Here is a 27,337-nt window from a genome sequence, read left to right on the forward strand (position 1 = left end):
ATTGGGGGGGGGGGGGGGGTGAGACACCCCACACCCCCTATGACGGCCCATCAGTCTCAAATCGTGGGGAATCGACTTATACCGATTTAAATCGACATATACCAATTTCCTTCGACTTATACCAGTTTCCAGCAGCTTATAAATTGACTTCTGCTGATTTAAATCGATATACCAGTTTCATGCTACATATCATCGATTTAAATCGACATATACCAGTTTAATTCGACATATAGCGATTTAAATCGACATATACCAATTTAAATCGATGATATGTAAAATAAATCGGTATATATATATCAATTTAAATCGACATCTAACAGTTTAAACGGATTTAATTCGACATATCATCGATTTAAACTGGTATTTGTCAATTTAAATTGACATATACCCATTTATTTTACTTATCATCGATTAAAATTGGTATATGTCGATTTAAATCGATGATATGTCGAATTAAACTGGTATATGTCGATTTACATATCATCGATTTAAATTGTTTTAAATTGTTTAACAAACAAAACAAGCTTGGATCTCACTGGTAGGTTAACACGTCATCCACTCGAATAATTAAGATAGCATGGAAAGTTTATTTTATAACGACTAAAACTCGGAATATATACGTACGGTAACTTCGAAAATTGTTTCACAATCCTTGATGAAAACGAAAATTTTCAGATTTTGACGAGAAGTACGTAGTGTGCAGAAAGATAATTTTTTCAGTGTGTTCAAATTTCATTAATATAGTTTACTACATTTTTATACCAAAGATCCGGCTGATCGAAGAAAGGTTGTCAAATAATAAGACATTTGGAAAACCACTTCGCATACATTGCCCAGGGAGTTGTTACGGAAGCATTTCCTCTCTACATAATGTCTACTACATAATTTGTCACGGTTTTATTAATATTTGATCTCCCGCTGACGACGATGGTGTCATTGCACGTTGTTACGTGATTCTGCAAACACGTGCAAGGTATTCACGTTTTTCTCGACTAACTCTAATCCAAGCTCTTGATTGGTTGTTTCTTCCGTGATCATCGGATCGGATCGTTGTAAACATATCTGATTATATGCCATTTTTTCAGCCACGGGAACTGCAATCAACGTACATTTTACCTTCATTGTGTTCGCTTAGTAATTGGAAATTTTACTCGGAGAACAATGTTTCGAATATATTTGTCATTTTCCGTCGGGATCTAAGAAAGACAAGACTACCAACAATTCTAGCTGGAATCGTACTAATAAGCCTGCAGACAGTCAGATTTCTTTCCCGCAGGTATGCTTACGTTATCCTAGATTGTGATTAGGCCCAACCTCTACTAAAAGAACGAAGTACGAAGTGAATTAAGCTTTCTGCATGCATATTGGTGTCCGGAACGTTAAGCTAGTAGTAGTAGTAGGACTAGCATACTGTAGTAGTACTAGGCTAGGCTGTGCGTGATAATCGCCAATTGGAGGTGATTGCACAGAAGCAGAAACCTCACTCCACAGGTACTCCCAAAGTATGCTGCACAGTTAATAACTTGGTGTGCCATTAAAGATAAAATTTTGATAGTTAAAGGGAAATCAGGGAAGACAAGTATGTTTAACAGATTTCATTCCAAGACTATCTGTCTGTGGTTTTGAAGTAGCCTACTATTGCTGACTGCTATTGCTAAATGAAAGTACCTCTGAGTCTGAGAACAGTTAAAACATATCCAGAGAGTTGTTAAGAAACTGGCATGAAACTTCAGTATTGTTACTAGGATTTTTAAATTTTGTCCCTGCAGTCCTCCATGAAAACATGCACTTAAAACTTATATCTCTACATAAACACACAAAGCTTAGTCATAATTAGCCCTGACAACAACTTTGCATATGTGCAATGGAATAGTCCTATGATGTAAAGAAAAACAATGAAGAAACTTTACTAATATACAACAACAAAATGACTATCACATTCTAAAGCGGGAAATTTTGCTGTAGAATAGTAAGCATACGTATGCGGGTATAGAGATCATGCAAATACACAGGGGATAGTAACGTTACAAATACAAGTAGTTGTAGTTGCACAACATACTTTGTGTTCATTGACCACTGCAATTTGGGAGTAGCTGCAGAATACCAAGCTGGATCCGAGATTGTGGTTTTGACGGAGACGAACAACGTCCAACGCAGTCTTATATTGTGCTTGAGTAGATGGCGCTATTATAGTATTGTTAAGATTATTGGACTTTGATTTTTTTCCCTTTTTTCTAATGTACATTGCATATACTTGTAAAACGGGCGATATCTAACAGGGTACATGGTCCGTTTTTGTTTCTGTTGCCGAAGAACCAACAGGCTACGCAGTCATTCTGTAAAGGAAAGTAAAGCCTGAAGATGTGGGATGACGGACGTGGGGATCTGGGGCGACATCCAACGGGCTCCTGGGTCTAGCTTTGTTTTTAAGTAAACCCAACGGACTACGAAGTCAGAAGTGGTGGAATGGGGGTTGAAGTATTTATTCGCGGGGTATTCGACAGCTATGCCGCAATTTGTTTCTCAAGAAAAAATTTGCGTCTGTCAGATGCATTAGTTTGAAGATATTGCGACACTGGCCGAAACATAGCACACTGGACGCAGAAACCTGCGTTCGAGTAATGCTGAAACTTGATTTTAAAATATAAACTTTTTCATACATAACAGTGTGAATAGTCTCAGTCTGGAAAATCATTGAACATGTGTTATGAAGGAAGGCTATTCCGATGAACATGATATTTTTCTCTGGATTCCATTTTTATTTGTAAATTACAATTTGAATTGCCCCAGTTACCTGTATTTACAGAACACACAATGTATGTAGGACTGAGTGTGTAAAAGTGGTCTTGGACTCTTGTCAATAATAATAATAATTTTTGCCAAGAAATTGGTGTTTGCTGGCCATGGCATTGTTAACTGCTCAGTATAAACGAAAGAAAGACTTGTTGCTTAACTGGGCAGGGAACTTAAAAAGAAAGCAGTGAATATGCATGGAGAATAGTGCTGATAGTTGTTATCGATTAGTCGCCAGTAGTTGCGATTACACTTCGGAAGTTTGATTAATCGCGTCGAATTCTAAGTTCCGATTACTCGACTACAATTTTTACAAACTAGCACTAAACACATAAACTGTATAATAGCCTAACCTATCAAAAACAACGCTAAAACAGTTTGTTAGCAAATATCGCAAAAGTACAGGTTCTCACAATGCTACACTAGCACTATGCTGTGTTAAAAATCAGCAAGCACCTGCTCCGGTCAGATTCATGTGTTTACTTGTCAGTAATATGCCTTATTCTGCAGTGCAACATTCAGTCCTAGCACAGTTTTAACATGATTTTAGACACCACATGTTAAGACACGAAAGAACAAATAAAACAGTGCACATGGATAAGATTTGTTTTGACTGTATTTCTGCAATGTAAAAATGACAGTGATGACCTAATAACTGTAATCGCAGTAATCGCGAGGAGAGCTTTGCGATAAATCCACTTCAAAAGAAAGAGTCGACTATCAGCACTTATGGAGAATAAGAAGTTTTTTTGTGCAGAAGTTTGCATAAGACCATCATGTAGTTGGTGCCATTAATAGAATTGTCTGGTAGCCCTTAGAAGTTACCTTAGAAAACGATAAATAATTTTCCAAACATGTTTTCAAAGTATCAGAACGCTAATGTTGCGTTTGACAGAGAAACAATTTTTTAATCAATTAGGATGGATATTTCAAATATATTTTGAACGGTAGAGAATGTGACGTCATCTTCGCGGATGCAGATTGCGACATAACCCACGCTGCATAAAGTTCCTACAGTAATCTAAACCGTGTTTGAATACAGATTTATTTCTTCCTTCATTTTCGGTGAAATTTCTTATAAATTATATATGTTTTAAGAAATGGTTAAGACATCATATAGTCCATCAGTGATTTCGTGATTTTTGTGTAACACAAGATAAGTTTGAACTGCAGACTCTTCGTTGTTTATACATTAGGTTGTCCAGCTCCAATGCAAAGAATGTTCGCATTTAGGTTACTCGTTTACAATCGGACAGTTCTACGAAGCCTAAGCTTTTCAGTACTACCCTCTGCTCTGACATCGATTCCGCCAAGTTTCACCTTTCGATGAGCACTTTCAAGCTTCCTTTTACTGTAAAGTAGATCCGTGAATTTTATTTCAGCCATTTCAAAGAATGATTTATGAACTGTATTTGAGTGTGAGAATGTATTATGTGCAACGTTGTGTACATACCGACTGGACATGGTAGGCTGTACATATGTTCGCGATGTGTACATAATATAAACGTAATACTGTATATAATAGGCAATCTCCTGTGTGTGTACATGTGAGAGTGTATTTGCTGCGGAAATGGGAGTGTTAACTTCAAGTCACTCGTTTTGCCTATTTGCACGCATTGCTTCATTCACCAAATTGATGCATTCGAACAAATGGTTCTTTTGATGAGAAACTGGTAAATTTGAAAACCAGATTTCTACAAGAAGAAGATCTTGTCGAATGGGGACAATTTTCACATGGGTAGAAAGCTTTTCTCGATCCACCTTGGAAAGTGATGAGTTTAGTGTGTAAGTCAAAGGGAGTAATTAATTGTGGTGTGATACTTGAAGGTTACTTTATTGGTAGAGATCTGATATTAGGTGTGCAGACAGATGTAGGGGTTCTGTTGTAGAGAGTTACTATGGAGGTCAAAGTGTAAGTGATCTACTGGGACTTACAGGTTGGAAAAGTATTTTATTATGTTAATGGTTTCTGGGAAGTGTGATGTAGGAGGACTTCCTGTCTGTGATTCTAGCCTAAAGAGATTGTTCAAGTGAACCTAGGGTAAGGGGAAGGTGAGATAATGGTAAAATGCTCTCTGTTATAACTATGTGAAATGGCTCACTACTGTTGCGTACATTATGTATGGGGATTGTTTGGGTGCAGTGACTGTTTACGAGATATAGTGATACTGAATCTTCAAGGGCATTCAAATATTAAGTAGTAATGTTGCCAAAATAACATTACTTACCACAAAATGAACGACAGAAATTTCACTGGATTAACTTTCAGTCATAAAAAGTTGATAATTCTAGAGACCTGACCAAGGAAAGTAGTAAGACCGACAATTCATTGATAATAACAATAATTGTCATGTATTTTGTCAGCACCTAGCATATGTCTTAAGTTGTTAATGATGCAAACACATACATACTGTAGTCTGATGTCATGCCAAGCCAAAAGTTATATCTCAAATGATTGTAAAGTCACTTTTGACAAAGCACGTTGTAAACTAAGCTTACAATTGTTCACATTTTTATTTCTTATAATGTTTTAAACGAACCCCAATTAAATATATCATTTTACTGTTACCAAGTTACTCTATACATAATGGTAGGCCTAAGTAAATTGAACGTTTTTGAGAGTAGAATTTTAACCTCGGTCGTCAGTTGGTGAGTTGTTTTAAAAAAAATTGTCTTGGCCTGACATAATCCCTGATGACAAGGTCTACAAGGTATTGTGGCTTTTGACTGGCATCCCCCCGCAAAGAAATGTCCAGGGATGTGCCCAGGATTTCCTGAGTGCCAGATGTACTGATCGCCGTCCTAGGGGAGGGGGTTTCCCCCTCCCTTTGAAAAATTTTTCGATTTTTGATGGTGCTCAGATGCCAAATGCTGGTACTTGTGTAGCTTTTTAAGCACATACACAAGTATTAGTATTGCTTACAATTTACATTTTTTATTTTTTTTTTAGTGAAATATATATTATGTAACTGGTAAAAGTTATTAGTTTGTTTCAAAGAGATTTTGCAAGGGACCGATTGAGAGCCGTAAGAAATGTTTTATGTTGAATATATTGTTAGGAATGTCTGGATTTTAGATGAAAATAGTGCTGGGCGAGATTCACGATTTTTAAGACAGTGCTGGGCGGTAATTTTTAGTGCTTGGCGGTGCCGCCCAGCATGGGCACATCCCTGAATGTCTATATACGGATACCACCATCTGTAACAGCTGGATAGCTCAGTTGGCAGAGCGCTCGGCCTGTATCCCAGAGGTCAATGTTTCGAATCCCATTCTTGCCATAAATTTCTAATGCTCTCTTCCATTTCTAGTGAAATGAACGGATCCTGGATTAATGCGGGATTACTTTCTTTTTTTCTCCTTGTAGGTGTTGCTGTACTAATAATCTACAATCATGGAATGGCTTGTTATGATGGGAGGTGGATTGAATGCGGTGTCTTCAAACCTTGGTTGGTTCGAAGGAGACGACTACATAATATCCGACGAATGTCAAGGTGATTAACATTGCATTAAAATTAATTATACTTTTACTTTGACCAATATTTGTTTTGGTGATTTTGATGATATGGGTAATCCTGTGAACTTTTTAATTTTGCATGCTAAAAGATATATTTATACTTGTACAGTAGGTTGAATAACAAAATCCCAGATGTGCATGAATTTTATTTTAAGTTTTGCTTTCGACTTGACCTTCACTATTTCATATCTAAGCAAAACAACAATTTGAGTAACCTTAACGATTATTATGATTTCTTTATGTAAGCTTCTTATGTTAGTCTTTTTGCTGATTCTTTTGTATTATGTGTTACGGTATTGTAAATAAATACAGTGGAAAAAAAAAGAAACAAAAAAAGGGTGATTAACATCATTTCCTGGTTTCCATGATAATCGCAACCTTTGTAGTTATAAAAAGGCAGAGTTTGTAAATGTGCGTTTGTTTTGCTATCTGACCGAGGACTTGAACAAAAGAATTTCAGGTCCTCGGTTGTGATTTCTAAAGAATCACCACGTCCTCGGAAGAATTCTATTGTATGGGGTATTGTTAAGGTTAGGGTACGTGGATTTGAACAATAGAAAATACAATGGGGTCCTCAGTTGGAATGTAATACAAACGTGTGTGTGATGCCTTGCTTGTAAACATGGTATCTCAAGAAGGGAAGCTTGGACCAATCTCATATCTGGTATGTAGTTGAAACATGTTGAGTTCAAAATCCCTATTGTTTGTGGGGAGGTCAATGTCAATTGGGGTCACCAGGCGTAAAAATGTTGAAACCATGTATAATCTACTATAGCCTATTAAATAACATGTGAGTTTTGCCTCATAAGAATAGGAGAGGCTGTAGCAATTGGAAATAAATTTAAGGGCATCCGTAGATCAGATCAGAAGAATCAGAAGTCTTGACCAAATCTCCATTGACTTAAGTGTGTCGGTAACTTTTGGAGTTGCCATGTACGTCTATGGCCAGCCAAATGCTCAATAAATCGACAAACATGGATTATCGTAAAAAAAAAATCATGTTTATTGACCGATAAACCATGCTTTTATGTTAATTCTGCATGTTAGATTATTATTCCCCTGTTCTGTCATCTTTAGAAAACCTTGAAGAAATGATCACAAGTTTGAAGAATGAGAACAGAGTGACATTACCTGTACGCAAGAGTTACGCTGCAAGTCGCTTGGTGGAGATGGTAAGAAGGCGTTAGCAGCTGATCATGCTAGCTGTGAACTGATCAATTTAAGTTGGCTAACTACTGTATTGATACAAATGAGTGGGGAGTTGATGGTTTCATTTTGTTGAGGTATATTTTGTTGGCTCAATAATATGTATACCGGTGCTGTGGCCAAGTGGATAAAGGCAGTGGCATTGAAGCAATGAGGCTTGGCAATCGGGAGTTTCCAGGTTTGATACCCAACAGGGACATAGTAAGGTGGGTTTTCCATCCAAGAGCAATCTACGGTCTTCCCATCTGAAATGACTTCCTGAAAAGATTCCAAATTTGGAGTTAAAATGTTGAATTGGAAGCCACCCGACATGTAAGTTGTAATCCATAAGCCCTTGCGGGTTTCACCCACATCTGTGGTCGCTCAAGCGTCACAAAAATAACTGCTTATTATGATTATATATATATATCTGGTTTGCACATGGTTTTACATAATATGTTCTTATGTAAAATCATATGTGGCAAGTTATCACAAAGCCTGTGGGCTTTTTCTTTTCTGTTCATAGGATCTGTTTCCAATACTTATTGCAGCCAAGGATCAGCCAGAGGTTTACCACCGAGTAGTGCAGTGAGTAAATTTAAAGAATATTCTACTGATAGAAATTTTTTTTTTTTCAAAGGTAAAGTTTATACATGTCAGCCTAAAAGGATTCTCTGGTGGCCAAGTTTATTGCTAATTATGTTATGTTGATAATTTATGATGATATATTTCAACTGTTATCACAGTGTATGTACTACAGTAAATTGTGAGATATCATCTGCAGTGCCATCCTCTCCAATACATTTCAAAACAGTAGTGATTGGCAGAAGGCATATATAGGGTCACAGTCCTTGTTTTTTTTTTTTGTAACATATCTGCTTTGACTAAAGTTACACCTGATATTCTTATCATTTCTTTTCTTTCCTTATTCTTATTTTCTTTTTAATCTTCCTGTCTTGTAGGCTGTTAGTAGAAATCACGATGCCCTTGGAGATAGCGATGCCCCGCCACTCTAGTACAAACATGGAGGCTGTTAGAACTAGAGAAGTACTGAAAAAAATGCTCACTCAAAGCAGGAAACACTTCAGTAACAGAAGAGTAATTGAGTCTGTTGTCAGTCAGATACAGTGTGCACTGGTAAGTGTCGTCTGTCTATTGCCTGTCACATTTGATAGAGATCACTGTCAGAAACAACTTGCCCAAACAGCTGAGAACAGAATTGAGAGAAGTTCCTTCATACACAAAGGCTGAGGACTTGGTCAAGTCAAAATATGACATATATGAATACAGCTGTGTCATGGTCAGTCTAGTCTTCCATGTCGTGTTTTCTATCCACAGGCACAATGCAAAATGGCTGAAACTTGCAAGAAGACCCCGCTCTCTCTGATCCAGGATAGCCTGAAACTTGTGCGAAACATCCTTCACATCGGTCACGACGATTGTTCTTCAGAAATCATCAAGTAGGTGGAAATGTTCCATAATGTCTGTAAAACCTGAGATCTACTGAACAGCCCTGGTTGATTATGTGTTAGATGGTGACTGAGTGATGATAAGTATTTGAGTGTGGTGCCAGGGATGGGTAACCCTCCTAGGGGGTAAGAACACTATCTTCAGTGCTCTCTCATATACTATTCACAGAATTGATCTACCCTGAAACAGACATTCAGTCATGCTCCTCACTTGTATGTATGTCTCCTCACAACAAATGCACACTGGCTCCTCCTTGTCTGGAGCACCTTTGTTAACCTTAACCTAACACAGCATATGCTCCTGATGAAAGGCCTATCCATGTCTACCGCCCTCCTTTTAATTCTACCTCTCAAAAGTGTCATAGATAACCAACTTTTGGCAAAACATCAGTCATTTTCAAGGATCTACTTCATCTTATTAACCAGAAGCACATCTCCACACGAACGATTGGAGGGGATATCCTCTTCTTTTTGGTGTTTTGTGGTCCTTATTTTTCCTTATTTTTTTTTTTATTTCTTGCACCTGTGTTTCTTGTGTGGGGCCCAGTTGTGTGATATTTGTTCTCTTCTAACAACAAATAAAAAAACAAATTCTGGATAACACAGAGTTATCGCTGGGTCAGGTTACGTCAGAACGGCATTTGAATGCCAGTCAAAGTTAACTTAAGCAGTTGTTATATTTATTATGATACTCTTGAATTAATCTTTCCAAAACGAAGTATTCTAAATGGCACATGATGCCTTTTCCCATATCACCAGACGTGCAAATCTGACTCAAGTCATGAAAATATTTCAGTGGTAATGTTAGAGTAAAGTCCAGTATATATTGAGTTGTATCATTAACAAATATTGTATATAAATATATATAAATAGTATATATATTTATATGTCATTATTGATTTCTTTTTCTCTATTTTTTCTTAACTTCTTACCAGTACCATTATGTCGTCTGGATTTGGTGATGTCATCATTAATATCTGTGAAGCTGACATCGAGGTTAGTCGTAACTTTCTTATTTTTTATTCTATTTTTTAACAGATACAGATGTAAGGCTGTATTATCAGTCAAGGATGCATGACTTTCAGCACAGAATTCATTTTGATTTATTGCTGACTGCTAGAATTCATTTTCATTTATTGCAGACTGCTAGAATTCATTTTGATTTGTTGTAGACTGCTAGAATTCATTTTCATTTATTGCAGACTGCTAGAATTCATTTTGATTTGTTGTAGACTGCTAGAATTCATTTTGATTTATTGCAGACTGCTAGAAATCATTTTGATTCGTTGCAGACTGCTAAACTTCATTTTGATTTGTTGTAGACTGCTTGAAATCATTTTGATTCGTTGCAGACTGCTAAAATTCATTTTGATTTGTTGTAGACTGCTTGAAATCATTTTGATTCGTTGCAGACTGCTAGAATTCATTTTGATTTGTTGTAGACTGCTTGAAATCATTTTGATTTGTTGCAGACTGCTAGAATTCATTTTGATTTGTTGTAGACTGCTTGAAATAATTTTGATTTGTTGCAGACTGCTCGAATTCTTTTTGATTTGTTGTTGACTGCAAAAATTCATTTTGATTTGTTGCAGACTGCTAGAATTCTTTTTGATTTGTTGTAGACTGCTTGAAATCATTTTGATTTGTTGCAGACTGCTAGAATTCATTTTGATTTGTTGTAGACTGCTTGAAATCATTTTGATTCAATGCAAACTGCTAGAATTCATTTTGATTTTGTCATAGACACGTTTATTACAGAGCATCCAAACATGCTATCTTTTTTATAGGAAGCTATAAATAGCCGTAAAGGATCATTTCAGCGATTTAACTTATTTGAAAAGTAGATACCTTGAAAACCAGAATAGCTGTAGAATCATTACCAGCACTCAAATTTTCCCCTAATCCCCCATATTTACTCATCAAGACTAAACATGTCCATACAAAGTCATCCTTTTGAAATGTATGCAGGCTTCACTGTGCAACATCATGCAATGTTTAGCAAAGGATGAAAGTTTAATGGATTCATATTGTCTTACAGAACTCTGACATTAATAACATTTTTTTTAAAGTCATTTTGATTGTGATTTGAAATGTGAGAATCTTACCCACTTTTTTCTATATTATTCATCAATTTTGATTTTTTATCCTCGTCTCCATATGCAGCCATCTTTGGTATCCTCTATCCTGGCCGTCCTGTGTCTCATATTTCGGAACTATGTGAGTATCTGCTTTTTGCCCATTTGTCTCTGTTAAGGAAGGAAGGTGTTTCTGAGGCTACACTTGGTTACCCATATACCATACACTTCCATTAGCAGGCATGAGCTTTTTCCGCGAATTCGCGGAATATCCCTGATTTCTTTTCTACCTCGGGGACAAAAAACTATTATCCTAACACACTGTAGCATACGCAAACTGGAGCCTATACCGCAATTTTTGCAAAGTTCCGTGATTTTTTTTTTTACCCCAGGCTCATCCCTGCATTAGTTTTAAGACAATTTGCCAAAAGTAGAATACCGAAGAGGCTGCAGGTGCACCTGTGCTGCCTAAGATTCTTTTGCGTAGTGCAGTGTCACACAACAGTGCACTGCTACTCTGTTGAGATGATCTCTGTTGTTTAATATTGATTCAGCCTTGCTGCAGTGGATTCGGCAACTATTCTTTTCGGCACTATGCCTATGCTAAAACAGTTGGCCCAATGTAATTGGCTGCCTCTGGTAACCCACATGACACTCTTTCACATAACACAGTAGCCATATGTTGACATTTGTCTTATAGAAACAACAGAATAGTTTGTTGGTTGCTGAAAATATTTCCTCATCCTCTTACATTTCCTAGTCAGTTTTCCTGTTGTACATTTACTTAAAAGTGTTGCTGACAGGATTGGTTGAAATTTTGTCTCCCCGTCTTTTAGAATGCCAAGGACATCGAGTGGGAAGCAAGTAAACTTATTGCAGCTGAAACAAAACGTTGTACTTCTCCAGAAGTTCTTGTGAAGGAAAAATTATCAGAGGAGCCCGAGGTAGCAGGCAACAGCAATACAGCCGGCGATTCCCCAGGGTCACCTGCTGAGGTTCGGAGCATAAGATTAATCCATTTTCTTGTCGATTTTCTACAATTTTACTTATGTCTTTTTGGGCTTACAATGCAAACTAAAGATGAAAGTGTTAGGATCAAAAATTGAGTTATGGAAATGTTCTTTCTGGATATATAGGCTAGCAGCCATTGCTTTATATTACTTGCTGTTGCTTACATTCAACATGATATGGCCGGAATTTGCACAAGGCTTAAATAAAGGACCAATTATATTTGAATGATGACATGTGATGTAAAATATGATACAATGTGATATGATAAATAACAGCTATAAATATTTCCTTTAATGACAGAATACATCAGATAGTGAATGCAGTCAAAAGTTCAGCAAAGATAAATTGAAGTAAGTTGAATGCCTGCTAAAGTGAGAGTTATTTAGCATCCTGTCCCCCTATCTCTGGTACTCAGTAGAAATGTCACTTTTGAATATCCCATTGTACTATTGTACTCGGCATACATAACAATGTTGAATATCCTATGGTACTCAGTAGAAGTAGGTAGAAGTAGTCAAGAGTTTAATTCAATTTCTTTCTTCATAAAAAATGAAACAGAGAGAAGATTGTGCAGTTTGCTCTTAAGTTTGTCCAAGGATCACTCAACAACATATTGAAGAACATTGCCAAGGTAAGTTTATGCTTGAATTTTTTTTTGAATTTTATATGTTGTAGAAACTTGAAGCAAAACAAAAAACAACAACAAGAGTGAGCACAAAGGGTGTAAAGCATTCCAACATGTCTGCGAAAACAAGATAGTCAATTTTTTTTTTAAATATTTTAATTTGATTAATATTGAATGAATATAAATATTTTGATGATGTCATCAATTGATGCATAGATGGTGGTGAACCAGTTGCAATGGCTGCAAATTTATCTCAGAATTTTTCACATTTTTTTTCAGTCGGACCTCAACAAATTTTTTATGGATTTCCATTTCCTCTGGCATCTGACGTTCTTTCTATCCCTTGCCAAGCTCTCTGTTGTGAAATACCACCACATCAGGTAAGCATTACTCATAACAAAGGGCTTACAATTGTTGGTGTAAATCGTGGGCCTTCGCAGAAAAAATCAATAACAAAATCTAGATGGGTATTTCAAGCCCTGTGTCAAACATATGACAAATTGTATGGAAGTAACACACAAGTAATTAGGGTTGTATGTTGTCTTTTCATATGGTGTGGTCTCACATATTTGTCTTTAATAATTTCAATATCCAGTGCGTTTCTGTCTCCCGTGGTGGTCTGCACCATTTCATACCTGATGCTGGATACTTGGGAACAATACTCTAAGGCTCAGAGGAACAAGAAAGACACCGAAGCGAATGCCAGTTTCAAGCGGTAAGTTACTCAATCACCAGGGAAAGAGGTTTGATCCAGCCATCGCATGGCAAATGCTTTAAATTTTCTTTACAAGACCAAAGATGCATGGAGAGATATTTGTTACACAGAACCGCCAATCGTGTCTTATTATAACGAACAAATTTTCAGAGCCTCGAAGAACTCCTGCACAAAATTTGAATGCTTTAATTATTCCCTGAACACTATTGTTTTTGATGAAAGCTAGTCCTTACCTTCAATCTAATGCACAATCAGGGAGAATTATCTGGTCTGACAGTTATGGTACCCATCTATCCAATAGGTTTGAAAGTATTGTAACCAAAACAGAGACAAAAACTATGCCATGGCTTTCAGCACAAAGGTGTTTCTTCATACCAGGGTCTACGTGTTGTGATAACTCATTCTCCCCAAAAATCTTTGATGTGGTTCTATGTAATTACCAGCCTTGTTGTACCATTTACAAATAATGCTCAGTAGGGATGGCTTGGCCTGACCAGAAAATTAGTAGATATTGTGTGGCTTGGTGTACCAATGACTTTGGTGCCAACTGAGTTAATCTAACATTAAATGCACGGACCATTGAAATGGTGGTCCCGTAGGTGTTTCAAGACACATTTAAAAAAAAAACAGATATTTCTTTATCATTTTTAAGTTTTTAACCTTCTTAATATTTGACCATTTTGTTGTATTTTGTTTTTAGCTTGCACCTACTGGCAACTTGTGAGCATTACTATTTCAGCTGTTTACATCATTTCAAGTACAACACAGACTCTGCAAAGGAGGCACAGAAGCTACAAGATATCATCTGTAAGTATTTTTGCTGTGAAACAAATCATGTGTAACAAGGGATTCACAAGTGCCTTTGAACAACTTTTGTTGCTATTGGCACTATAAAAAATGTGTTTTGATTGATTGATTTTCAAAAAGGAAGTGTTTAAGTTCCATCTGAAAAGTTCTCTCTTGTTCACTTTTGTACAACTGTGTCATGTCTGACATGAGAGCCTAGTTTCATCAAAATATTCTCCTTGCCACTCTCAATGAACAGTTTGATCAGAAGTGTGTGAAGTTTGGTCACTGAATGAACTTGACCAATTCTTTTTTAGGAACCAATTGTTTGGGGTTTTTTGTGTTGTTTAATTGCCCCTGTTTTACATACTTAGATTACATCGAACAACCAAAAATGAGTTGACCTTGACTTTGGGAAGCCACTCAAAGAGTGAAGTGTTTGTTTATAAGCCACCATTCTTCCCTTGTGTGGCCGCTTGGAGTCATATCATCACTGCCTTACCAGAACACGTTATTCCTATTTGTCTTTTTACATCAACTACAGGTTCTATTGTGCAGGCCAAAAGCATACGTCTCATGTACGTTCTCTTGTTGAGGAAATTCCAGAGGAACGTGGAGACAATGGCGTATCTGGAAGAACTTGTCAACGGGAATCACAAACTTTTGGCCCTCGCAGATTCAGTCAGTGAGGAAACTAGTTTCAATATGGCTGAACACATTGGACAGTAAGTAGCAAACAAAGGTTTTCCATTCTTCATCCATCACAGACTGCCCCCGCCCCCATTCCTTTACAACGTAGCCCTCTGATAAACAGAAGATTGACAGACTGTGAGCTTGATTATTAGTTACTTTGTCCTAGAATAGCACTCAACTGATCTGATCAGCCATAAGGTTGCGACAAATAGCTCTGGTTGCACCAATTTCAATATTTTCAAGTTGATTTCCTCCAGCTATGGTTATAGTGTACCGACATTACCTGGCCAGGTTAGTGTGGAATTCAAGTGAGAATGACAGGTGTCAAAAGACAATGTTGCATTTGTAGTCCTAGATTCAACCGTTGCAAGGAATCACAGTTAAAGGGATCTTCGGTTGGTTGCAGGTGATCGGTTAACAAAAAATGCGGAAAAACTGTCTGCATGTCTAGGCGCAAACCAGATTCCTTCTAGTATTTTGTTTGGGGTTGATACAAGGATTTACTTCGCTCCTCGCTTACCTGTATCCCCACAACCTTAGCACCCTCATTCTACCGCGCCTAGAATGTCCTGGTAACCTTTTAACACTGTGCACCCTCTATGACAGGCTCCTCCGGTCACTGCCCTTCCTTCTCATTCTACCAACCAAAGTGTCTAGATCGCAACTTTGTTAAACGCAATTTTTGTTGAACTGGCAACAGCAGAGGATGTTGTCATCTAGACAGTTCAGTTGAATATTTGCAGCAGAAATTATAACTACTGACAAGAACATTGGCAGCAAAGCAAACAATGTTTCAATGTGTCACATTTCCAGGATAAATCAACAAGAAGATGATAAATAGGAAAAGTGTAAAGTTTGAAGAAGACCTGTCATTATGACATCACAGATCATCCACTAAGATACACTCCCAGTAGGAATCGAAGTGTTACCCAGTCAAAAAAAGGCGGCTTCATTCAGTCTATCAAAACCTTAGAGTTAGCAAACGAAATTGATGGGAGTTTTAAATAAAAAAAATTCTCCATAAATTTATATATAAGTGTCACACTGTCTGTCACTGAGATATCTCTTAATTAACAGGAAGAAAAAATTGCCGGACAAGTCTATGAAGTTTGCTACCATCACCGTCTCCCATTTGCATCTCTGCTTGTCTTCGCTACTTCTAACATCCCTCCCCTCCCCTCCTCTCCTCCACAAACCATAACCCTCCTTTGACCATGCTACTATTGAATTAAATTGATGCGGATTTCCCTTTTTAATCGATTGTACTGATTGTTTTTGTACAGTGTTGTCATAGTGTTTTAACTCTCAAACCCATAATTCGTTTCAAACAGCTTTGCCACTCCGAAGATATGCCTTACATATAACAAGATCTTGCGCCAGTTTGCTACCAACACCCTGAAACAGAATGAAAAAGTCATCTTAATGTTTCATCAAATTTCCATCGGTATCAGCAAACCGGAGGTACTCCACCAGGTACCCATCCTCGACACTATCTCCAACATATGGGAGGCGAATACCGACAGAATATCATCGGTAGGTCAACTGGGTCCTTGACCGGTACAAGCCCACTTGGTTCTCTATGGTTTCGATGATAATTGTAACCTTTGCATGATTGTGTATGTGTTTGTGACGCCAATCTTGTAAGCACGAAATCGGAAAGAAGGGAAGGTCTGACCAATTTCATATTTGGGGTGTAGAAGTACCACATTGAGTTCAAGAAGCTTTTTGTTTTTTGGGGAGGTCAAAGGTCATTTGGGGTCACCAGGGGTCAAATTGAGAAAACCTTGTACACATGTTATCTCCAAAAAATAAGCTTGGGCAGACCTCATATTTAATATGCATATTAACCACATTGAGTAAAAGAAGACTAGTTGTTGGTGGAGGTCAAAGGTCATGTTTTTCACAATATTTCAACAAGGACAAATGCCATATTTTAGTATGTTGATGTATCAGATTTAGTACAAGAAGCCTGTTGTTGAGGTCAGTTGTCATTTCAGGACAGCCTGTGTCATTGTGAATTAATTGTTTGTTACAGCACACTGCTTTTCACTGTATTACTACAATCAAGTATGTTGTACACCCTCACTATACATTAAGTTACCCCTCTGGTATTACTACAATCAAGTATGTTGTACACCCTCACTATACATTAAGTTACCCCTCTGATGAGGCAAAGAGATGCAAGCACTCATATTTTAGATTGTTCTTGGCTTAGAAGGTGAGAGTAGCCTAGACAAAACTTTGATGTCCATATACATTGCATGCTAATGTGTGAAGTTTGTAGAAGTAGTCGGTTGTTGTGAAATGGCTGTTCACATCCTTCTCTTCCCCCTCAGGAATCCTCTGAACTGTTTGATTACCTTGTCTACACATTATGCATCAAGTGCCAAAAGAGAAGACCCAACAAAGCATTGCTTGCAAATGTATCGACAAATTGGAGGTGAGTTCATTACACTTTGATATTTCTAAGACCTTGCTTGTATCACGTTGACTAAATAGTCACAATTGAAGCTGTATATGGCTCCTCCATTGTCCTTTTATTCATCATCATACATCATTCATTTGTTCATGCATCATCGTCACCCATCCATCATCATCATCACCTATCCTTCCATCAGTCATCTGCCTTCATTCTTCCACCCTCCTCCATCCATCCACAATCATCTTCACCTAGTCTCCATCCTCCCATCTCTCAGCCATCATGCATCTATCCATCCATCTATCCGTCATCTTCAACTATCCACCATCATCCCATCTCTCAGCCAACATTCATCCATCCTCCATCCAGTGTCATCAATCCATTATCTTCACCCCTCCTCCCATCTGCCATCATTCATTCATCCATCATCCTCCATCCAGTGTCATCAATCTATTATCTTCACCTCTCCTCCCATCAACCATTTGCCATCATTCATTCATCCATCCTCCATCCAGTGTCATCAATCCATTATCTTCACCTCTCCTCCCATCAACCATCTGCCATCATTCATTCATTCATTCATCCATCCTCCATCCAGTGTCATCAATCCATTATCTTCACCTCTCCTCCCATCAACCATCTGCCATCCATCATCCTCCATCCAGTGTCATTAATACATTATCTTCACCCCTCCTCCCACCAACCATTTGCCATCATTCATTCATCCATCCTCCATCCAGTGTCATCAATCCATTATCTTCACCTCTCCTCCCATCAACCATCTGCCATCATTCATTCATTCATTCATCCATCCTCCATCCAGTGTCATCAATCCATTATCTTCACCTCTCCTCCCATCAACCATCTGCCATCCATCATCCTCCATCCAGTGTCATTAATACATTATCTTCACCTAACCTCCTATCAACCATCTGCCATCATTCATTCATCCATCATCCTCCATCCAGTGTCATCAATCCATTATCTTCTCCTCCGATCAACCATCTACCATCATTCATTATCCCACTATTCTTCATTCTCATCCATTTTCTTCAATCAAGAACCTCTTCTATATTACTATTATTATCATTTGTGTTCATATCAGGAAGGACAAAGTGAAGAAGAAAAGGATCCGTAGATTGAAGCAAAAGGTAAGATTGTTGTATTGCATTAAATTACTGAAGCTCTTAACCCCCTCCCCTTCCCCTCCCCTTCCCCTCCCATTTGTATATCATCGGTCTCTTACTCTTCATTAACAGAGCTACTCCCAAGTCCAACTGATCACAATTTGTTTTCGGATTTCCTAGTCGGGTGGGTCCGTTTGCATGAGAGGTTAAATGTCGATGAGGACACTCTGTGTCCTTCCTGTTAAAGGGGACACAAAGCCAACCTCGATCGGTTTTTTTTTTTTCGGTATTGATGGTGGGGTGGGTATCTGTCTCTACTTCAGATAAAATATTTAAACATTAATCAACCTTTGCACTGTGTATTAAAACATCAAAACCAAATGTCTACATTGAATAATGTCGGGATGTACAAAATAATCGTAGAGTTATTCTCAAATGTCGTTTATGTTTATTAACTTATAAAGCGCACGATATCTACACAGAAAAAGTGCATGCAACGGCGCTGTACACACAAAAAAAAAAAAAAATATTAAGTACCATACAGTCAAGAAATGTCTAAATAAAATGCTTTCTTAAAGAGAAGAGTTTTTAATTCCTTTGAAACATTTTCTTGCACATACATCAGCCAACCTGCTTTACTATGATTCCTTACTCCCATTTCATATTTCCTACCCCCCTTTATTTCCCCTCTTCTCGTTTTACCCATGACTGTAGTTTACAATGGCAAATTTGGACAAAGTAGCAATGACTGGTCTGTACACGTTACCGTCATCATCTGAGAGTGAAACAAGCGGAGATGAGCACGTAGCCAGCTTAGAGGAAAATGTTGCCAGTTTACAAAGAATTGGTAAGTTTGCATAATGTTATAGAAACTTTGTACACATTGTTGGGAAATATGTGTGTGGGGAGTGGGGGGGAGGGAAGGGCAGGGTTGGGTAATGGTTAGGTTTTCTTCCTTTGCACAAATTTGCATGGTTTGTGAGTAACATCGGATCTTCCCATTTCTTTGCAACTTAACTGTCAGGCCAAGCAAATCAATCTGACTGGTTCCCTGTTCCTTTGTTCTATTCTTATTATATATTGTGTAGGATTTACAAAATAAAACTTTGATTACATCTGTTTATCATTCTCTTGTTTTTTGCTTTAGGTTTTACAAAGGAGCTAAACTTATTGCAAGAGTTGCTCTTCGAAATCTGCTATCTGAAACTTGGTGAGTAGTCGTCAGTCATAAGACTACAACATTTTACCCCTTACCTTGCCCCCTCCCCCCCTAAATGAAAATTTTGGTGGAACTCTTTTGGTGTATCTTTATGTCAAAACTGGAATTGTTTAAATTTGGCAAGATTGTGAACTCATCTGGAAACAGTGAAGTGAATGATGTGATCGTGGCAAGTCAACTGGACGTTATGTAGGGATGCACCGGATATCCGGTCCGACCAGACTATCCGGCCGGATAGTGAGCAATTATCCGGTTCCGGCCGGATATTTTTCAAAATCCGGCCGGATATTTGTCAAAATCTGGCCGGATCTTTTTCAAAATCTGGCCTGAATTATTCCTTAAAAAGGTGTTGGTATTAACTAAATCAATGTAAACTATTTCCAAAAATTAATAAAAACATTCAAAGTAAGGAAAAATTAGGTTTAACATGTTTAATTTAATTTTCTCAATGGTCTGACCCACTGTTTCTAAAGATCAACCAAAATAATACTCCTTGTTTCATACTTCTACTTCTTATAAATGATTTTCTTTTGTGTAATGAAAAAATCCGGTTCCGGCCGGATTTAATCCGGCCGGATTTCATGTACTATCCGGCAAAATCCGGTTCCGGCCGGATCCAAAAATGTGGATCCGGTGCATCCCTAATCGTTGTTATGTTTTGTTTTTCCTCTTTTCTTTCTTAATGATAAAATCACTCATTCACAATAGGTGAAATGATGTTCTGTAAAATTTCAACCAGTGGAAAATCCCTCTCACTGTGCAAAGCAATCAAAAGTATGTGCATCGCTGCTCTAGTCCTAATTTTACTAGGTAACAAAAGTCAGACTCATAACTTTTAATACAAGAAGGTAAATTAAGGCTGTGAGTTTGATTGATCCAATGAATTTTTCCTCTTCTTCTACAGACTGTCCCCTCGATCACATGGCTGAACCACATGTGTGGCCGTATTCATGTAAGTATCTTGTTCCTACACTGTTTGCAATAAGATGATAACTGGGAATAATTCAATGTTCAGAGTTTCTGTAGTAGATTCGGAGGCTCTGTACTTATGTCTCTTAATAAAGTACTGTGGTTCCTGTGTACAACCCCGTCCCCCCCCCCCCCCCAAAAAAAAAAGTACAGGTATACTTCTCTGGACTTGTAGTAACTTTGGACTTGTAGCAACTTAACTAATTTTTGGTTTCGATGATAATTGTAACCATTCTGGTCATAGCATTTTGCAGTGCCTTACTGGACTTAAATTGTTCTTCCTGAGTATGTATGGTTATGTAATTATGCAATTCTAACATGAATTATATGCATGGTTATGTAATTATGCAATTCTAACATGAATTATATGCATGGTTATGTAATTATGCAATTCTAACATGAATTATATGCATGGTTATGTAATTATGCAATTCTAACATGAATCATATGCATGGTTATGTAATTATGCAATTCTAACATGGATTATATGCATGGTTATGTAATTATGCAATTCTAACATGAATTATATGCATGGTTATGTAATTTTGCAATTCTAACATGAATTATATGCATGGTTATGTAATTATGCAATTCTAACATGAATTGTATGCATGGTTATGTAATTATGCAATTCTAACATGAATTGTATGCATGGTTATGTAATTATGCAATTCTAACATGGATGATATGCATGGTTATGTAATTTTGCAATTCTAACATGAATGATATGCATGGTTATGTAATTATGCAATTCTAACATGGATTATATGCATGGTTATGTAATTATGCAATTCTAACATGAACTGTATGCATGGTTTTGTAATTATGCAATTCTAACATGAATCATGTAATTAAACCATTCTATCATGAATTATATGCATGGTTATGTAATTATGCAATTCTAACATGAATCATATGCATGGTTATGTAATTATGCAAAATTCTAACATGAATCATATGCATGGTTATGTAATAATGCAGTTCTAACATGAATTATATGCATTGTTATGTAATTATGCAATTCAAACATTGATTATATGCATGGTTATGTAATTATGCAATTCTAACATGAATTATATGCATGGTTATGTAATTATGCAATTCTAACATGAATTCCTGGAGCTGCATGCCAAGGAGTACCTGTTTCCTACTTGATATGAAGGCACAAAGATCCCACAGCATTAGAATTATTGTAAACTACAATGTATCATTCGAGTCTGTCCAATTTCCCATTCAACATGGGGTATTGGGAGGAAGAAAGCTGGGCAGATGGCAGGGGGTGTGGGGCAACTCAGGGGGTTTTAGTCCTTGGAAATATATTTTACGTTAACCCAATCTCTGCGGTGCAATGAAAAGATATGTATCATATCTCGGCGTATCCCTACACTTATTAATATCTTTCTGTATTTTTTTTCCCGTTAGATATTGGCAAGTCCGTGCCACTGGTAGCCTACACAGAGTCGCAGGAGATGTTACAAGAGGAGGAACTATTCAAGGCAGTCATGATGCAACTGGGAATACAGAAAGACTCCAGCCACCTCTTTCCAACAATCCCATCATTCTGGACGGCAGAAATGTGCTTTGAAACGGCGAGTAAACTCGGTCCACTGAATCCAGGTATGTCGGTCTCATCCATAGACGACACTCAAAATTTTGATTCGTTCAGCTCAGGATCCCTGGAGGTGTCACAAAGTTTGCCTCGAGTCGAGGTGGCATATCAAAAATGGGACAAGTGAAATGAGGCTGAGGAAGGGACAAGGATGCTTTAACCCCGGGGAGACAGTTGTAAAGGAGTGTAGTGGTCTTATATAGCATATATATATATATAATCAGGAATAATTTGAGAAGATAAGTAGTGGTAGTTGAGCCCCAGTTCTGGTTATGAATTAGTACTGATCTTGTATGGCAATATGTATGATGGTCACTGGCTGAGTCATGTACCTATGAATTCAAGCTTGGAGGTAGGGGGTGGGATTGTTGGAAAGTGTGTCATAAACATGGTTGTGCCTGCACCGTCTGGAAAAATTTTGGAAAAAATAACAATTTTTTTCTTTTGAGAGGGGAGGATGGGGGGTTGGGGGGGTCTTTAGAGTCCTTGAAATTTGAAAGTTAAGTTTGGAAAGGTGAGGAAACTCCTTATTTGAACTCTTCTTATTTTCATGACTACTTATGAACTCTTTCTTATTTTGGGGGGGGGGGGGGGGGAAGGGGAGAAGTAAATTTTTGACTAGAGCATGCAGCTTTGGTGAATTTTCCATCCAATTTGCAGTTAAATCCAGGGTTTAGAGCATGTTTTTTGTATGAGTCACAATTGTAAGCTCTGCCATAGCTAACTTTTAACGCTTCGTACGTGTGTACAGGTTTCATCGTAAACTGTAAAACATGCTTTGGTCTTAGAAAATTCTCTAATATGCATATTTTTTTTCTTGGTGGGGGTATTTGGGAGGAGGTGAGGTAAGTAGCTTAAAGTTTTGCGAAAAGGGCAACATGTGTACAGATCTCATGGTAGATTCATATGAAGTTCCAGGTCATACACAAAACATGAAAAATTTGTACGTTGGGCAAACGGAGGTGCAAAGATAAGATTTAAAAGAGCGTGCAAAAAATATAAAATTATATTAGTTTGTCGACTTCTCGGTTGTAATCTGGTGGAAGCCGTGTGGTAATCAAGTTCAGCATGTTATAGAGATAAACATGATACCAAAAACGACGTTGGTAGATTACGGCAATGATGACATACAAAGAACCATTTTTGCATCTCAAATTATTGTTGAAATGGACATTTCTAACATAAGTTGAATAATATATAATTCCTGTCAATATTTGGCTTTCACAGTGTGATTGTTGAAGTCAAGTTTACAAATATGTATGATTTTATTTCCGTTTCGTTTTGCCATCTTTTTCAGCCAAATTCAAGTTTGAGTTGAACGAATCTGGAAAACCCATATACAAATCACAGCCAACTTTCATGCCCGAATCGTCCGTGAATCAAGCCCAAGACAGTGGAAAGAACTCTGAGGAGTCTGTGAGAGAGTACGTATTTCTGTTTATTGCAAGGCTGTGTTGGGGATTTGATTGATGACTACTGGCCATTGTTTTAGCAAACCTTTAACATGCGTATGTGTTGTCTGCAATGTTATGAAGTCAGTCTCTGCTAAGAGCTGTGTTAATTACTCAGTCTCTGCTTAAAGCTGTGTTAATTACTCAGTCTCTGCTTGGAGCTGTGTTAATTACTCAGTCTCTGCTTGGAGCTGTGTTAATTACTCAGTCTCTGCTTGGAGCTGTGTTAATTAGTCAGTTTCTGTTAAGAGCTGTGTTAACTACTCAGTCTTTGCTTATAGCTGTGTTTAGTACTCAGTTGTCTTTGGCACAATTCCAATACCTTCTACATAATTTTCAACCTGTTGTCTCTCATCAACAATGCATTTGGACTTGCATCATATATGGTACACTGATAACCTGTAGATGTGCCCTATTGTTTTAAGTTTTCTAAGTTTTAAGAAGTAATTTCATGCATTTTTAACGAGTGGGTGAGGCATAATGTAATATATTAAAATGGTCATATTTGAACAAGAACAACGGATCCCTAATCCTGTCTGAGATTGACCAGTTCAGGTTCATTTTATCCCATTTACCTTAACTTCAATTGCCATTTTGAAAAGAACCGAATCCATAAGGCCTTTTATTGTTGTCTTTTCTCTACAGTACTGTGTATCGTTTACCGGGCAGTTCGTGGTTGATGATGGTGCAAGCCGGTAACAATGGTTAAAGTCCGATGGAATCTATTGGAATTTTCAAAGACCCCAAGTCCATCAAAGGATTTACTGCAGCTTACAACAATTTGTATTTTGTATTCCAAGACGCAGCAGCAGCAGTTGCAGTTGTTGAGCGGGGGCAATCCATCTATCACTCACATATATCTGTGCAATCTGTATCTTGTGTTGTTTATGTCACACTGCCTAAGTTGGGAGTTTTATCATGTTGTAAAGATCATATTTGTGTTGCACATAGTTGTTGGATATTGAATTTTATTGTTATTGCTTTTACTTTGTTGGCTTTTCATCGACAACAGAGATCGCGTACGCCTAAGCAGACAGGTAGTCCGGTTATGTGAAAATTTGCTAGAAAAATATAAAAGGAAGAGAAACAGTTGATTCAACTAGATAGTAAAGTGGGGAGGTAGGGGGAGAAGGGGTGGGGGAGAAGGGGGTGGAGGGAGGGAATGGATTTTAAAAACCCATCACAAACACTAGGAATGCTAGGAATTGTATTTGATAATAAAACTAAGCCTGATCCAATATGTTATTAACATCACTTTCTTAAGCTCTTCTGCTAATTGTGTTAAAAGCTGTTACTACTAGTCTGACCAACCTGCAACTGAATTGCCTGTTCATGCTAATGTGGCCTCCTCCCACTTTGTTATAGGCTTGCTGTATGGCCATCTAAATTGTCACATTCAGTACTTCTTGGCTTGCCTGATAAGATTTGCAGACCATAGCTAGCTACTGTATGACTGGTGATTTTACTCCAATCCATTTCAATTTCCACCAGTTTCCTTTTAAGTAATGCATCAGAATTCATATTTCTTCTCTGAACTTTCAAATGAACCCATGTCCTTGCCCACCCCCCACCCCACCCCCGACATACTTACAAAGTCTTGTCTACGGGTTCACCCCAGCTCTAGTTGTTAATATCTCACTTGTTCCTCCCTTGTTCTGTAGCCACGGAGTCATTCTGCCTTTCTGTGGAATAGTGGGCCTCACTCAAAAGTAAAAGAAACTATATCTGTTGTAGTTTTCTTAAAAGCATTACCTACGACTCATCTTACTTTCAATGTTATAATTTACCTTTCTGCCAGCTCTGCCGACCTCTTATTTTTCTCAGCGAAACAAAACTTGCAATATGTGTATTGCGTTTTCACACTTAAACCGTTACATACCTGGGTCTCCACCCCACCCCCCAGGAGCTAGAGTTTCTTGACCATATTCAAGATCGCTGTGTGTCAGGGAGGGAATGCTGTATAAACCCCGCTCAGTATGTCGGACAGTGGTCAGATGCTGAGGTACACTCTGATCCATGAGATGGACAGGAGGCAGCAGTCCAGGGAGCAGTGATGGGGTGTGGTGACAATGACACACCTGATTCAAAGTGATATAATACTTGTTCATCTACAATTATCATGTAGACAGGATTTTTAAACAAGTAAATACTGAGCAGTTATAATGTAATGTGTAAAAGTAAGTTGGCCTGATGTTTTGATCCTAGCAGGATCTTCTTCAGAGGCTAAATGACAAGTAACAGTAACAGAAGGGACAAAAACACGCACAGAATACAGACAGGTTAATGAGCATGGTGAACACAAAGAGATAGATGTAAGGGGATCAGTAGACAGGATGGAGAGAAGAAAGAAACCAACAGGGGAAAAGGAGAAGTAGGAGATAAACAGTGGAGGGACAAAGAGAGGATTAAGGGAAAGGGGTAGGGAATAAACTGGAGAAGGACAAAGACAGAAAGGTGGAGAAAAAGAGGGTGGAAGAGAGCTGTGAGAAGAGGAGTGATTGGAGGGGGGGTCAAGGGGAGATGGAGGGGGGAACAGAAGAAAAGTTAGTCATGTCCTTCCTGAATGTTGAGCCCATGAGGTTGAATGGTGTGAAGGCGTTGCATCCACAGCCTCTCTCTGCTGATTCGTACTAGGTCAGGGCGGTTACCTAAGGATTCAATTCAGTTATAATGTAGAAAGAGTTCACTTTACATTTCACTCTTCTGCAGTATGAACATTTCTTGTGCAATCTGGCTTTTGTTTTGAATTAATCATGACCACTGACCTTATGTTTAGTAATTAATGTTAATTTCTGTGTAATATCATGAATTGATACTTGTTACCAGGCTCTCTTTGTTTCAGTTATCAAAGCTAGATGTGTTTACCTGCACACTTTATCAATCTTCACTAAACAAATGGCACTTTACAACTTTTCATACCATTAAAACGATTGATCTACAAAAAAAATATCATTATTGTAGAATATTTTTATTTTTTTAATATTCAAGTACTTTTTTTAGTAATGTTCATTGCAGACTGTTGAGAAATTAGCATTGTGGTTGGTAGTAATATTTATCCTATACTGTTCAAAATGTAAAATAATGGAATGTAGAAAATCAATTCAGTATGACAGCGATGCTAGCATCAATTTGGAATGTTTGTTGTAGTGAAAATGTCCCAAAGATGCACACTAATTTTGTAATGTGTGTGTGCATCATGTTATTAGGTCCTATTGTAGTATAGGGTTTGTAATTTAGTGTACTATAAGAAAGAATTCAATTTGTTTTTTTTTCTTATATCTGCTCTAGATGGGAGTGATATAACAAACGTTGTCAAGAACAAAAGAAGAAGAAGTGTTTTGTTTTCAAAGTAACTGTTGATAAATTTTCTAATATCGTCATTATCTTGGATGTTGACATTTTTAGCAACTGTTTTAAATATTTTTTACAAGGGCCGGTATTTTACATCTATGATGTATTCGCAGTGGCATGGTGGGGGAATGGGGGAGGGGATGGGGGAGGGGATGGGGGGAGATATACATATGCATATACATATTTATATATGATTTACCTTGTTGGCATTCTCTTTGCTGTTTCAGTATTAAAAGTCACTGAATAATGAATGTTACCCATATGGATTTACCAATATTTAGAACTATTATATCATTGAAGAGAGAATTAAATGTGCTGTAAATATC

General features: G+C 37.6%; 1 protein-coding gene across 1 annotated transcript; it reads left to right on the top strand.

Moving 5' to 3' along the window:
- The first annotated feature begins 1,025 nt into the window (after positions 1 to 1,025).
- Positions 1,026 to 27,337, top strand: LOC139974900 (protein timeless-like). Its single transcript, XM_071982424.1, has 24 exons — positions 1,026 to 1,276; positions 6,158 to 6,284; positions 7,385 to 7,479; positions 8,019 to 8,080; positions 8,455 to 8,629; positions 8,831 to 8,952; positions 9,897 to 9,957; positions 11,125 to 11,178; positions 11,873 to 12,031; positions 12,348 to 12,397; positions 12,606 to 12,678; positions 12,952 to 13,052; positions 13,268 to 13,387; positions 14,088 to 14,194; positions 14,718 to 14,898; positions 16,198 to 16,399; positions 17,203 to 17,306; positions 18,391 to 18,436; positions 19,127 to 19,259; positions 19,560 to 19,622; positions 20,536 to 20,583; positions 22,023 to 22,217; positions 23,507 to 23,633; positions 24,306 to 27,337. The coding sequence occupies exons 2-24, from the start codon at positions 6,185 to 6,187 to the stop codon at positions 24,367 to 24,369; spliced, it is 2,442 nt and encodes an 813-aa protein (XP_071838525.1). The 5' UTR covers positions 1,026 to 1,276; positions 6,158 to 6,184; the 3' UTR covers positions 24,370 to 27,337.

This window comes from Apostichopus japonicus, chromosome 10 (genome assembly GCF_037975245.1).
Source record: "Apostichopus japonicus isolate 1M-3 chromosome 10, ASM3797524v1, whole genome shotgun sequence".
In the NCBI taxonomy this organism is placed as follows: Eukaryota; Metazoa; Echinodermata; class Holothuroidea; order Aspidochirotida; family Stichopodidae; genus Apostichopus; species Apostichopus japonicus.